The sequence below is a fragment of the Diachasma alloeum genome, unplaced genomic scaffold (genome assembly GCF_001412515.2).
Source record: "Diachasma alloeum isolate Michigan unplaced genomic scaffold, Dall2.0 Dall_scaffold_00274, whole genome shotgun sequence".
Classification (NCBI taxonomy): Eukaryota; Metazoa; Arthropoda; class Insecta; order Hymenoptera; family Braconidae; genus Diachasma; species Diachasma alloeum.
Window position 1 is genome coordinate 321,832 of NW_021680413.1, and position 14,098 is coordinate 335,929.

The 14,098-nt window shown below is 38.4% G+C and overlaps 1 protein-coding gene across 4 annotated transcripts in view; it reads left to right on the forward strand.

The window, feature by feature from the left end:
• Window positions 1-14,098, forward strand: part of LOC107037943 (pyruvate carboxylase, mitochondrial) — a 382,628-nt gene that overhangs the window by 303,495 nt on the left and 65,035 nt on the right. For all 4 annotated transcript variants that reach the window (XM_015256778.1, XM_015256777.1, XM_015256779.1 and 1 more), the window contains one exon: window positions 7,314-7,781. In XM_015256778.1, coding sequence (XP_015112264.1) covers window positions 7,314-7,781 — 468 coding nt within the window. The remainder of the gene's footprint in view (window positions 1-7,313; window positions 7,782-14,098) is intronic.

The following is a 14,098-nucleotide window of genomic DNA, read 5'->3' on the forward strand; positions in this document are numbered from 1 at the left end:
CGCCGGGCACTCTTACCGACTAAGCTACCGGGAACCACGGAAATTCTCACTCCAAATTCAACTAGACCACAAAATTTCCCATGCCAATATAATTATTTAACATGCGAAAAATTAAATATTCAAATCGTTTTCGAAAATTCGCTATATTCTACAATAGTTTCCATTTTAATATTATATAATTTCAATCACACATATACAGGATTTTCACTTTCAATATAATTTCAATACAATTCAATATGATTTCACTATAATTACACGATAATAATAAAAAAAATATATTTTTTTATAAAAATAACCATATTCAACAAATATACATTTTTTGGAGGTATTATGAATTTTCAACTATTATAAATAACGACTAAAATGAATCTATATCTTCTGGCAATTTAATTTCACTATAAAATATCTCAGGGCTGGAAAAACTATACACGGTATTCTTATGACTAGATCAGTAATTCATTTCTTCTTCTTAATCTACGTTTTTATCACAGAACCAACTTTGAAGTTCGATACTGATACTATGGCGGTATCGCTGAGAGAAGTCGTTACAGTAGACTCTCGATAACTGTCGTCCCGTTAACTGTCGCTATTCTGGGAATTTTTCGGTTTCGAGCGCTTTTTGCGAAAAGTAAACATCCCCCACTCGCACGCCTCGATTCCTTGCAGTTTTCCCTAAACTCCGCCCCTAATCGTGTCACGCGCTCAATTGTTCCTATCTCCATAAACTAACCGAGAAAAACACGAATAAAATAAATCCCCTTTCCACACGCATATTACCACTAGTCCTTTTAAATTTTGGTGAATCGGTGCGTGGAGTGGGGGCCATTTTTAAATGTCGCGTTTGCGGAACTGCGATCGATATTGGTCCCGACGAGCGACTGTTAACGGGAGTCTACTGTCATTGCAACTTGCCAGGTTGAGGATGAATTATTGGTAGATTTGATACAGCAATGCTATTTGGAATATTAGGGGGCCGCTGGAGTCTGATTGATGTAGGTGGAGATGTGTTTATTAGCGGACTTGGTCGGAGATGTTTCCCTTTCTGTACAATTTTGCCTGCATTGGTTGCTGCAGTTCTCATAAACCCACTTTTTGATGAGAATGCAATTTCGTGGATTGCTACAGAAGCGTCATCAGCTATGACGTGACACTGAAGGATAAAAATTTTGTTACAACTTTTTCCAGCAATTTGTGCTCATCACAGAATTGACTTCTCAAAAATGCAGTTGTACGTTCACAAATCACCTTTTTCAATTTTTCAGTGACATTATCGAGTCTTAAAATGCCCTTTTGGTTTCCCTTACATATTCGCTCTACATGTTCGATTAATTGATGTAAATATAATGTCGGATGCACCAATCCTCCGTTGTTGATAATGTCTGCCCATTCATGAGGAGTATTTTCATCAGGGGTGTTTGTCGTCAATGATTTTCTATACTCTTCACAATTGACTTTCATTTCTTTCGCAACCCACCCAGTGATGTAATATGAACCATATTCTTGGATTTTAGTCAGCGGATCATCTATAAAATTGAAGTCTTCCTGCGTTGAGTCATCTTCAATTAATTTTGCTTCTGGGGAATTCCCTCGTAGTAAATTGATATAAAAAGGCTCATCATCATCTTCGTATGAAGATCCAGTAGGGACTCTCAAAAACATACTGACTGCTAGCAAACGGAACTTATGCCTCAAATGTACTGGCTGCGGGTACATATCTCCCGATCTGGCTTGAGAAAATAGGTTTTCGCATGGACGGGATCCGATGCGACATGGCCAGAAATACTCTAACTTATTCGTTATTACTAAATCGTTATGGAGATGGAGGATTGTTGCAGTGGTTAGAATAGCACCGTGTTAAATTGGCTTCCAATCGTTATTTGGTTCGAAACTCAATCCGTTCATGATCCGAATGAAATCCTTCAGTCCTTGTATTCGCTCCAAATTCTGAATCCCGGCCCAAACCCTGTGATTTGTGACGAGCTAAAATGGTAGAAAACTATTTTTGTACCTGACAAAGGAACCATCCAGTCATTTCAGCCTCTCGGGGCACCCCAGAGTTCTCCAAACGTGATAAAAAAATCAAGGTCCGTCCCACTTGTTCGGAGAAAAATTCTGTGGCTAGTCTCACATCCATCTTTTCAAACTGTCCTGGATTGAAATGGACTTGTTTTAACTTATGAGCAACTCTGATGCCCCTGGTCTTATCTGCCACTTGTTGCTCCAGTAAGTACCGAACGTATTCCATGGAAACTCTTCTGGTTGGAAGATTTTCTGCAATTTGATCTTCAGAAGAAAGAATAAAGTCCGTTCGATGCATTTGACACCACATATTTTTCAAAATATGGGGGGGATCAGGGGCAATGTACAATTGCTGATCTTCATTTACTGGATGTGGAAATCTTGAAGTACATTGTTCCCACAAACAGTGGACCCCACGTTGATTCCACATTCCTTGATTTGTGGGACCCATGTCAGATGATAAACAAACCACATTTAATCCTTGAGCATGTAATTTGTGAATGATATCCTGTAAAAATTCGTATAATATAGAGGAGTCCAGTGACTTCAATGTGAGAGCGTAAGCTAGCGGCTGTTTCCAATGGGAGCTGAGACCTCGGGCAATGACAGCTAGTGCATTTTCAGCTTTGCATCCTGCTTCATCCTCATTACGTGCTAGTTAAGGCGTTACTAATTCGATATATTTCTTCAAGCCTCGATCGTAATTAACGCGTGGTCGAATTTTCATTTCGTCGAAGCTCAGAACACACAAATTACCATTTGGTGTCTGGTCTTGCGAGATTTTTTCTCCCAGCCATTGAATCATCTCGTCTGCGTTTCCTGGCTCAAAACGAACGTGGGCAATACGACGAAAAATCGAACTATACGCTGGCCCGGGATATCCTTCTTCTTTTCCCAGATATTTGTATCCATCTGCGCCTACTTTGCATCGTCTACGAATGACCTCCCGTATTGTTTCTTCACTCCAAAGTCTGGTATTGTTGGCGGGATCTTGAAGTTCCAGAAATGAAATTTGATCTGGATACAAAAATTATGCCAGTTTTTTTTCATATTCTCTGCAAGTTTCTCCAAGTACGATATCTCCAATATATTATATGACGATTTCCATGAAAGGTAATTTCTACTATTTTTGGAACATAAAGATTATGAAATTTCGTAAATATTATGGAAATTAAGGTTATAGCGTTTTTTTGCAATCTCGCAAGTCGCGTCCCAGATTATCATTTTCCTCTCTCAATTGCATGAGCTCGTTTTCTCTATCGCTAGTACCCTCGAGAGAAAAACTCCCATCCAGAGAATCTGCATCTGGTTGTTCTTGTATTGTAACAGGTCCGAGTCTTTTTGGCGGATTATCAATGAAGATATCTGGCACAGCATCGAGTCTTAACTTTTTGCTCTTGTTGCGAATTTCTCACTGAGTCTCACTAAAATGTCCCTGTAAATTCAATTGACACTGAAATTGTATCCAAATTTTCGAATAACATTGTTATAAAGCTCTACGAAAATTTGAAAAAATTAACATCTTGTTTTGAAGTGTTCAGAAGCCCCAACACCCAAAATTTCCCGATAAAAAAAATTTTTACAATCAAGTACACAATCCAATATATTGTGGAAATTAAATTACGTGAGAGTCTGATTGTATCGAGTCAACGTTATTGTGTAAACGATATTTTTCTAGTGAACGATTATAATATCCCCGGAACAAATGAAAATTCTACGAAAAATATTCTATTCTTTCCGGTCAATGGTGTTGAAATAAATTATGTTCACATCTAATCTAAATGAAGTGCAAAGGAATATTGTTGACCGTGTTTCCCCACAATTTTTAAAGATACATACCTCACATAAAAACACACACTCCGTTTTACATCTCTCGTTAACTGGTAATAAGTTCGCACAATTGTCAATCCACTTTTTACGTTTGTATGACTTTGTTACTAATGGCAGACGATAAAAAAGATAATTCTTTCGGGAAGAATTTCTGCAATTGCTGAGTGCACAAAGTTTTACCATATTATCCCACTACACGACTTGCTCAAACGAAAGGTCACATGAAGAATGAAGGAAATGCCAACTTACCTCGTGGAAAATCTTGCTGCCTAGCTGAAGGCGTTTTGGAAAATTATATGAAAAAAAATTTAAGAATAGGAAATTGGGAGAAAGGGTAGGACCAGAAAGAGACAGAATGTACATCTTGATATCACGTGTTGCAAAGTCTACTGGCGAAAGGTGGAGAAGAGTATAAAAAAAACACGACTGAAAAACAGGGAGGTTGGCTATGTGAGGCCCAACGGAATCGGCTACCTGGTCCCATATGCTCGGGTCACTTATACGACATGCAGGAGGGAAAATCTATGGGAGCAATATTCATGTTCATACATATAAATCCCTACATTTGAGAAGAAACACCTAAACCTTATGACAACAGGTTGAAAATTCATTTTACTTTATCATTTACTTGGTTTCTCTGTTGTAGGAACTTCTTCAGTCGCGATATATGCGTGGAAATCCATTTCCCTTCAGTCATATCACCAATTCAAATAAGAATGCATTGTAGATAATATATTCTCAATAGCCTAAATTATCCATGAACATTTTGATTTTGTCAATAGCTCAGCTGTTCGATAATCGTTAAAATGAAACACCTATGATAAAGAATTCATAGAAACAAATAGTGCATCCACTAGGAAATTTTATTGGCTTTGCTTGGACTTCTATTAAGAATTGTATCACAGTTTTGTCGATTCTCTTGACCAATTCAATAGCTTTTATGTACGTCTCTTTCATAGGAATTTTCAATGGAAAATACCTCCCCTAAAAAATCAGTAAATTTTGATTTTTTTTTCATGCAACATTATTTCATTAGACTGGAGATGAATAATCAGTGTTGCCTCTCAAATTGATTGAACTCTCATCGAAGTCTTTCATCCGATTGTTGATGAAGTTATTGCTTTGTTGTCTGCAATTCTGCAGATATAAAGTAAATAATATTCAAATGAGAGCTTGGAGACAGTGGGGACGGTAGGGAAATTGCGTGGCAAACAGGGAAGGCAGAGAAGCTGGAGTGGGGACAAGAGGAGCTATTGAAGCGACGCCTTGTGTTAGGAGTAGGAAATACTTTCTGGGGACACTTGAGATTACTTTCCTCTATTATACCTTACGTCATGACTTTCCAATCTGGAGCCGCCTCGGGCCCTCACCATAGCGATACAATAAACAAAAAAGTGCTCAAACACGTGTGGACCACATGAAACAGAGAACTTTCGAAATATTCTAGAACTGAGATTTTACGATTTTACGACCGTGACCGTTGATTTATTTGCTCTCTGAGTTTTGAATTTTCAGAGAAAAACTTTCTGTGATGTATTTTGGAGAGCAATAAATTTGGATTAAAACTGAAGTACTTGACATTTACGATTTTTCTGCAACGGTTTTTTCTCACGTTTGTGAAGTTATTTTCGCCCTTTGTTCATTGTTCCTTCTATTCTCGATTTTTCTCAGTATAGTGCACTCAAAGTATCATTTTAAATTATTTTCGATTAATAATTTGAATCTCGCGGACTATTATGGTCGATTTATAGAGCCATCTATGAAAATCAACGTCGGGACGTTACATTGCTTAGCCTAGGGACTTTTGTAAGGAGTCTCGCCATCGCAGTGAATCTTCTTCTTTTTCGCTAATTATCAATTAATGAGGACGATTGATATTCGAACCAGTGTGCTAACAACTGTCCTTAAAATCAATTTTATATTATGTAATATTTGAGGGAATAACGATGAAAAGCGAGAATCGTCATTGAAATTTCATTCCATTGGTAGAAAGTACAAAGTCTCATATTTTCTTGAGTAATAACCCATACAGTAGCGATCACATTTCTTCTCCTAAATAGGCTCGCCTCCCTGCTTATTTTATAATCTCAATATTAAGTCAATACTCTTACCTAAGTGAAATGGGATTAGTATTTCAGTTAATGAGATGATTCTAATTCGCGACTTTCTTCATTTTTCTTATACACGGCATCGAGGAAGTACAAACGTCTAATTGTACGATTTGTACCTCCTTTTTTTTTACCATGGCTTAGCCCTTTATCGGTGGTTCTACCGATTTTTAAGGAATCGGCTCATTGTACGTGTTTCAAGAAAGAGACATTTTGGGAATCATACGTTTCAAGAATAACACGTGTGTAGGAGTAGATGTCTTGTCATGCTATAATATTTTTATCGTGTTGTAGTCAGTTACCAATATCTAGAAAATTAGGCAATTGATATTATCTTTTCAGTAACGAAATATATTGATGATCATACGTATGACATTGTGACGTATTGAGATCGATCAATACGTCGATTTATTTAATAAATACAATTATTATGCCCAAAGTGGGGGACGATGGGAACGGGAAACGAGGTTTCTCATTCCCTTCATCCAAAGATTGCTCAGCAGTCCCACGGTGTCCCATGGACACCAGCGTAAGCAGTTCCACGGTTTCTACAGGTCCAGTTCAGGGTGCTGAACTGTTTGACTGTGTAGGTTTCTATACAAATGAATGCACGAAACCGTATTAGTGAAGGAAACCGTGGGATTGCTTAGGTAAGCATTTTGGGACTTTGACGAGTTTGGACGACTCGGGAAGCACCAGAGTACGTCAGAGTACGATCAGGAGCGAAACAGAGCGGATCTCTGAGCTCAGGCCTTCAGCCAACCAATAACAAAGTCGAGTCAAGGCCCCAAAGTCGAGTCAAGAACCGCGTTATACCGACCCATTAAACACTACCGTGTATAAATTAAAGTTAATATATAGTTATTTTACCAACATCAGTACGGTCGGTTTAATATCGTTAACCCTCCCTCTATCCTTCACTTATCCCTCCGATTGAGCGAACCACCCGTGAGCTCACCGAGACTAGCCGAGGTCGGAGTGAAAACATGAGATTATTAAAGGACAAATAAACTCATTTCGTCACAAGATAAAATGAGAAAGTCGAATAGGTATTGTAATTCTTAATTTTTGTAAGAGGAATTGCTACATATTCATTCAGAAACTTATTACGAATGGAAATGGAAGAAGAAAAATAAATTGATAATGCACAAAATAACGGTCACATAGGTTCTGCCTAATAGGCTCGCAACCCTGCTTGTATTAGTGAGATATTTAATATTCAAGACCAATAAAAGATCTTAAATTTTGTGATCCATCGATCTCAATATAAGACCGTTTTTTTTTCAGCGTACGTTTTACCATTCCAGTACATTTCCACTCAGTACATTTTCATTCAATTTCGTAACGTTGTTGCAGATAGTTTGCAGCCACCTGAGGGCCTCAAACAAGTTCTATTAGAGAAGGGACCAGAGGGCTTTGCCAAGGCTGTTCGTGAGCATAAAGGACTTCTCCTCATGGACACAACTTTCAGAGATGCGCATCAATCACTCCTCGCTACGCGAGTTCGCTCCCATGATCTTCTGAATATCTCACCATATGTTGCTCATAAATTCTCCAATCTTTATGCACTGGAGAATTGGGGAGGTGCCACTTTCGACGTTGCTCTGAGGTTCCTCCATGAGTGCCCTTGGGAAAGATTGACCGAAATGAGGAAAGCTATTCCTAATATTCCATTCCAGATGCTTTTGAGGGGCGCCAATGCCGTTGGCTACACCAATTATCCGGATAATGTCGTCTACAAGTTCTGCGATCTTTCAGTACAATGTGGAATGGATATTTTTAGAGTCTTCGACTCACTAAATTATCTTCCTAATTTAGTCTTGGGTGAGTTTTTGTCTTAATTGATTAGCCTTCCGTCCGCACCTATGGGTCATTCGTGCCCTTGGCAGATCGATGGTTCAAAATTTCCGGAAAATGCAACTCGCTAAAGATTTTAGCCCTGTCTGAAAAATGAGAAAAATAGTTCTAAACCGAATAAGGATTAGAAAAAAATTCTCTATGAAATAAAAAATCAGCAGAAGTGGGACCATCGTCTTTGGCGCGGATCAGAAGATAGAGGATGACATTGATACTAGGCAGCGAAGTGAAAAACTCTGCGCCAAGGAAGTTGGTCCTGCTTCTGCTGTTTTTTTATTCCATAGACAATTTTTTTCTAATCCTTATTCGGTTTCGAACTATTTTTCTCATAGCAATCTGATTGTGCACTATAGCCATTTATTCGACATTTCCGACTTGGTTTTTTTTTATTTGTTTGTATTTTTCAAAAATTTTCACTTTTCAGTAAGAACCAAACAAAACTTTTCCTAGGCGCAATTTTTTTTACAAAAACATTTTTTTTGTTTTTTAGGGAGATTTCATTAATTTTTTCCAAATAAGCAAAGAATTGTCTTCATATTTTGTGAAAATTGTTCTTTAAAATTCAATTCAGCTAATTTTCACAAGATAGAACATACTTCCAATTAACAATTAAAATAGTAGTTCGCGACCCGAAGGCGAGCGACGGTAAAGTTCATATCATCAGGCCATCTTTTTTACGGTGCATGACTTGTACGATATTTTTCATGCTTCTGTATGGCAAATTTACGCCCGCGAAAAACATGACCTGCGCAGAAAAATTGAATTTGCCGCGCAGAGGTATGAAAAGAAACTAATATACACCAGATTAATTATTTCCACCGACTTTTGATTGTTTATCTAAGATTTTCTGACTTACTTTGTTCCTTCCATTTAATTTTTCCTTTAATTTTCTATGGTAATTGTATTCTTTTGAGAGATGAATTGATTTTATTTGCGGAACAACCGAACAAAATGCTTACGTAATGGAACTTTTTATAAAAACATCTGTTTTTTTTCCTGAGATATTACTAATTTTTTCGAAATAATCACAAAATCGTTTTCGTGTTCTTCGCATCTCACCGTAACCCCATGCAGAAATTTTTTCCCCACGAAATTAAAAAGATTTTAACACTTCACCACACAACTTTCGACAAATAGCACTCCTGTCAGATTCCAAACATAAATCATAACCTCACAAACTATCTTCATCTGCAAGGTACGGATAGAGATATGATGAGAAGAAATTTGAATTTTCGGCGAGAAAAAAAAATAGAATACAGATTTGATTTTTGCTTTTACTCTAATAAATGATATCAAATGAGAAAAAATATTTCTCGTGGTTTCTCCATAACAACATGACAACCCACGTTTGAACGCACTGGTGACAACACTTCGAGGTTGAATGTGAGACTCAGTTGGATCGACGCTGCCAACGTTGTAATGTGATTTTCCGACTTTATAATGTGTATCGCGAGAATGCCAATATCAATCTGGCACTATCCCCGTATCTTTTTTACTGTTCATCCAAAAACTACAATAATTACACCGTTAACAAGCTCATAGGCGATTTATGTGTAACTGAGGACACTTTTCCAATTTGTCGTCCCGTTCTTATTATACTGAATGAAAATCATTTAGAGGTAGTGGAGGGGAAGTGCTGTCATGTATAGATACGCAGTGCGCTCGGCCTGAGATGTTGGACCCTTGATGTCAAAACTTTTTCTTGGCCGATACTCTACCGCGTGTCTCGAAAGTGGCGAATTGCCCTGGTATCGAATATAGTATAGTAATTTTTGCTAATAAATTAGCAATATGCTTCCGAATCGTTATTTTGCACATCATTTCCTTCTATCATGTATAATTCATTGTTTATTTGATTATATTAATTATATTTGATTATATTAAGGGGATATAAAGGAAATATGTACACATAGAAATATTGATTTTCTACATGTATTTATAGTTTTTTTCTCTCTGGCGGTATGCCCTTATTTCACCGAAGTGAAATTTGAAAGTCTCTGTGTATTATAGACACAATTATAAAAGTTTGAATTTCGTTCATATTATAATAAATTGGAGCATCCCACTGGGGAGAAAAAATATAAATACGTATAAAAACACAATACTTTTAAAATCCGTCTATGATTTTTGTTTGTGCAAATATTTCAACTAGATGTAATCCAAATTTCAGCTCAATCGGTCTAAAATTGAGGCGCTAGGACGTTCTTATAGATTTTGACCCTTTAGAACCCTTCGAAAATCTCGGAGCTCAATTGTTTCTCACTGTACTTGTCGCCCCTAAATTGAATCAATTTCTTTTGGAATGTTTGGAGTTTTAACCGGAGGTAAAACTCTATGAAAGTTTCCTTTCCACTACACTTATTCCTGCACTGTAATCCTTTTATTCTTGGTCGTCACTCCAACCTCGACTACCTTCGGCGGTGAGCTCACGGGGGATTCGCTCACTCGGAGGGATGTCGTAAAGGATATGAAGGGGATAAGTTCTCAATAATCACTCGCATGCTCAATACTGAAAGGGATGATCTATTAAACTAGTTGTTGATACACGATAATGATCAAAATAGGTTGATATAACGCGTTGCTAAATTGTCCGCGACTCAATCTTGGGACCTTGACCCGATTGTATGGCTTAAGGCCTGAGCTCAGAGATCTGCTCTGTTCTGCTCTTGATCGTACTCTGCTCTCTGGTGAGTCCAGAAAACTCGGTAAAGCTCGTCAAGGGCCCAAGTTGCTTAGCTAAGCAGTCTCACGGTTTTCTTCACTAATCCTATTTTTATGTCGTCAGTGACATGAACTAAAACAGTCAAACAGTTTAGTTCACCTGAACTGGACTCTGCCTAACCGTGGAACTGCTCACCAAGATGTCCAAACGACACCGTGGAATTGCTGACCAGCGTCTGGATGACAGGAAACAGAAATCATATTTCTCATTCCCAACACTCAGACACTCACAGATTTAAAATTATTAGATATAAATCGACCTATTGGTCGATCCCAATACGTTACACTTCCCTGATAAAACTATTGTTATCCTTTGGGATACAATAGTAACAGTTTTCTTTTTTGAGACTTCTTCCAAGTTCAAGCCAGATGGGCCTGTCTTATGCCTGAAGGGCTATGAATTCCCGATCATAAGGGCTAAAAATCCCTGCTTTATGAGCAATAGGTAGATGCAAGTAGTTGCGTTGACTTAATTATTTCATGGTGAAATTTAATCCTAACCCTATCGACCGACCCTTACAACAGATTTGTAGTACATTATTTGGATGAGCAAATGACTCGATACATTATGTTTCAAATAAACCTATGTCCTTGGTCCTGGTCTTCCTTCTGCGTTTGGATCCTGTCGGTTACCACCCACTCAAGTCTCTCCCTGCTAAGTATTGGGGAGCAACTATTTGTTCACCTCAATGTGGTTCAACCATATTCCACCCTTCAGGTGTGGCTCGAGTTACGTGTATTCTAGGCATGAGCCGTCGCTCGTATGCCTGGACAGGAATCAGTTGGTTTTGGAGAATCAGCGGTCCTATGTCTCCCACTGAGGTCAAAGTGTCGACTGAGTAGGTACGATCCGTCATCTCCAGAGGTCTCTCTGGTTCTAGGATCTCGGTGATGGTGGCTGTGGGAGCAGGTCTTGTCGCCCGCACCACTGGTCTCATTGGGATGTATACCTCTCGCGTTGCCTGGTGGGTCGAGTGCTCTGGTAGAGCTCTCTCATGTAATGGTATTCCGGCTACCTGTCTTCGAAGGGTCTCTCGACTCGTCCTGGTACTTGAACATACCTCAATTCCCCGACACAACATAGCGATCTTTGACCATAACGAGAATTTTCATATTATTCCGGTGATTATTCCGAACGTATCTAAGGTAATGCCTGCCAATCCTAATCAGTTTTCTACCCTCGTTATTCACCTATTTGTTATTATTATTTAAAGAAAAAAATTTTCGACGAATAGTTATTTTCCCCCTTTGTTTCTTTTCTGTCATTCTATCTTTTATCATCTCATCATTCCTCCCCTTCTTATTTATGGTTGAGTTCTCTACTATTATTATTGTTCCTTAAAGAATCGACCGAAAATAAGAACTTAACGAGAGAATAATAAAAGATCTCGGTGTTCAAATTTAAAAATGTTCCTAGCCTGTCTCCGGCGCTCAGCCGTATTCTCCGCTCGGATGCGTCGCTGACGATCAGCTGTGGGCGCGTCCGGCGCGTCGTCGCGTTAATACAGCGTTGGGCGGCCGCCTTGTCATGCCGACGCATGGAATTACCCGGAGGTTAAGCAACTAATTTCATGCCTCCTCGTAGCCAACTTCATATGGCAACTCCATTTAATGTTTAATTAATATATATATGTGTATATGTAAATGATAACGGAGTTTACTCTGAACTGTAAATTAAAAATAAACATTTATGAACAGTTATTATAAACAGTTTCTACTCGCAGAAAACTGTCATTAATTTTTAATAAAAAAAAACGTTTCATGAAACCTGGCCAGAGAGCGAGAAATCGGGTTTAACGTTGTGAATTCCCGCGCGTGTCCTCCTTTTTCCTACGGTAATATTTTTTTGTCTACCCTATTTTACCGGCCTCCCTGTTGCTTAGCACCGGGCGCGCGTCGAAATTCCGAAGTTGGTGACTCTCGTGCAGTCAAAACAAAGATAAGGTCTTGTAAGTCCGTTTCTCTTTAAATTATTTCCCAATAATAAAGGAAACGCCACTTAGGCAATTATTTGTACCCTCCCGGTACTCTTTAGAAAAAAAAGCGAGAATTATACTTGAGTATAATCTCCTGTTTATCTGTCCAGGACCCGTCTCGCTGACCTCAAAGGAAAGATGATGGCTCTGGCAGATCGTATGTTACCATGAAAGAGTGGTATCAAATTTCATTCTCAACAGATTTCTTTTATTTATGTACTCTCGTTATTTCTACATTTTTATTAGGACATTTGGGCTTAGACTTGGACCCAATAGGTCTGCCTCTTTTATTCCGAACTGCACTGTTGTTGTCACCAGTCAGCTGTGGGCTGCTAACCGGGGTGACTGACCCTTGAGTAGTGGGAGAAGCGGCGATTAGCTGTGTTATCGGCACACCTCGAGAGGATGAACTGGGAGTTGATGACAGATCACCGGGGATATCACAGATGTCACTATGGGTATTAGAATCTTCTGGGCTAAGCATGTCAAGACTCCACAGAAAGTCATCCATAGGCCAAACTTCACATCACAAAAAACCCAAGAGAAAGCACTGATATAGAGTTAATCGGAAAAAAAGAACCGAAACTCAATGCTCAGTCGAATCTCTGGAACTCGGCAAGCCAATGCAACTTAACAAAAACCCTGAGAACTTAAAATAGTCAATGAAAACCGAGAAAAACACACGGAACCAAATCACCACCGACTAGACTATAAAGCGCCACCTGGCGAACCGCCCACATATAAGAATGTATTTGAAAACGGCTATACCCAACTGGACAACCGAAATATTTACCATCACTGAAGTTGTCAACACTAATCCTGTGACATATAAACTTATGGATTATGAAGAAAGACCAATTAAGGGTGGATTCTATCAAGAAGAATTGACTAAAGTGAAATATCCTGATGTGTATCTCGTTGAAAAAATCATCCGAAAACGTGGCAATAAAGCTTTTATTAAATGGTTGGGTTTTGATAATTCCCACAATAGCTGGAGCAATAAAAGTGATCTATAATTCCTTTAAATGAATGTATGTTAGACATTACAATAAAAACCAGTGTTTATAAACAAAACATTTTTTTTTTAATTTCATTTTTCATAACCATATGGTACAGTGTCAATAGTATTGTAACAGAGTATCGTCTTATCATCATGCCAACTTAATGCTGATTTTGTTGATGTACAGTCTCATGTTTTTTACTCCTGATTAAATACTGAGATTTCACTAAATTCTCATTATCAAAAATTTTATGCCCCAGAGTTGGTCAATTGCGTTATTGTTTAATATGTGGACATACAGCATTATCAGTGTGACACTTGCCAGCGTAACTGGATTATGCTGACCAAGTGATGAAATGTAAACAATCAATATATTATTTAAAAGACGGTTGGGTCTGCACAGAACAGACTTGAATTGGACTCCGACGCGTACAAAAGTCGTAAACTCTTTGTAATCAGTCAGATGACACAGTCATTATAATCATGTAAAAAATTCTCATATTTAAATGCCGATAAACCATTGGTGGGATTTATCCCTTTAAGCCTAGAACCTACTATAATGGTAAGTACCCCCCCCCCCCCCCCCC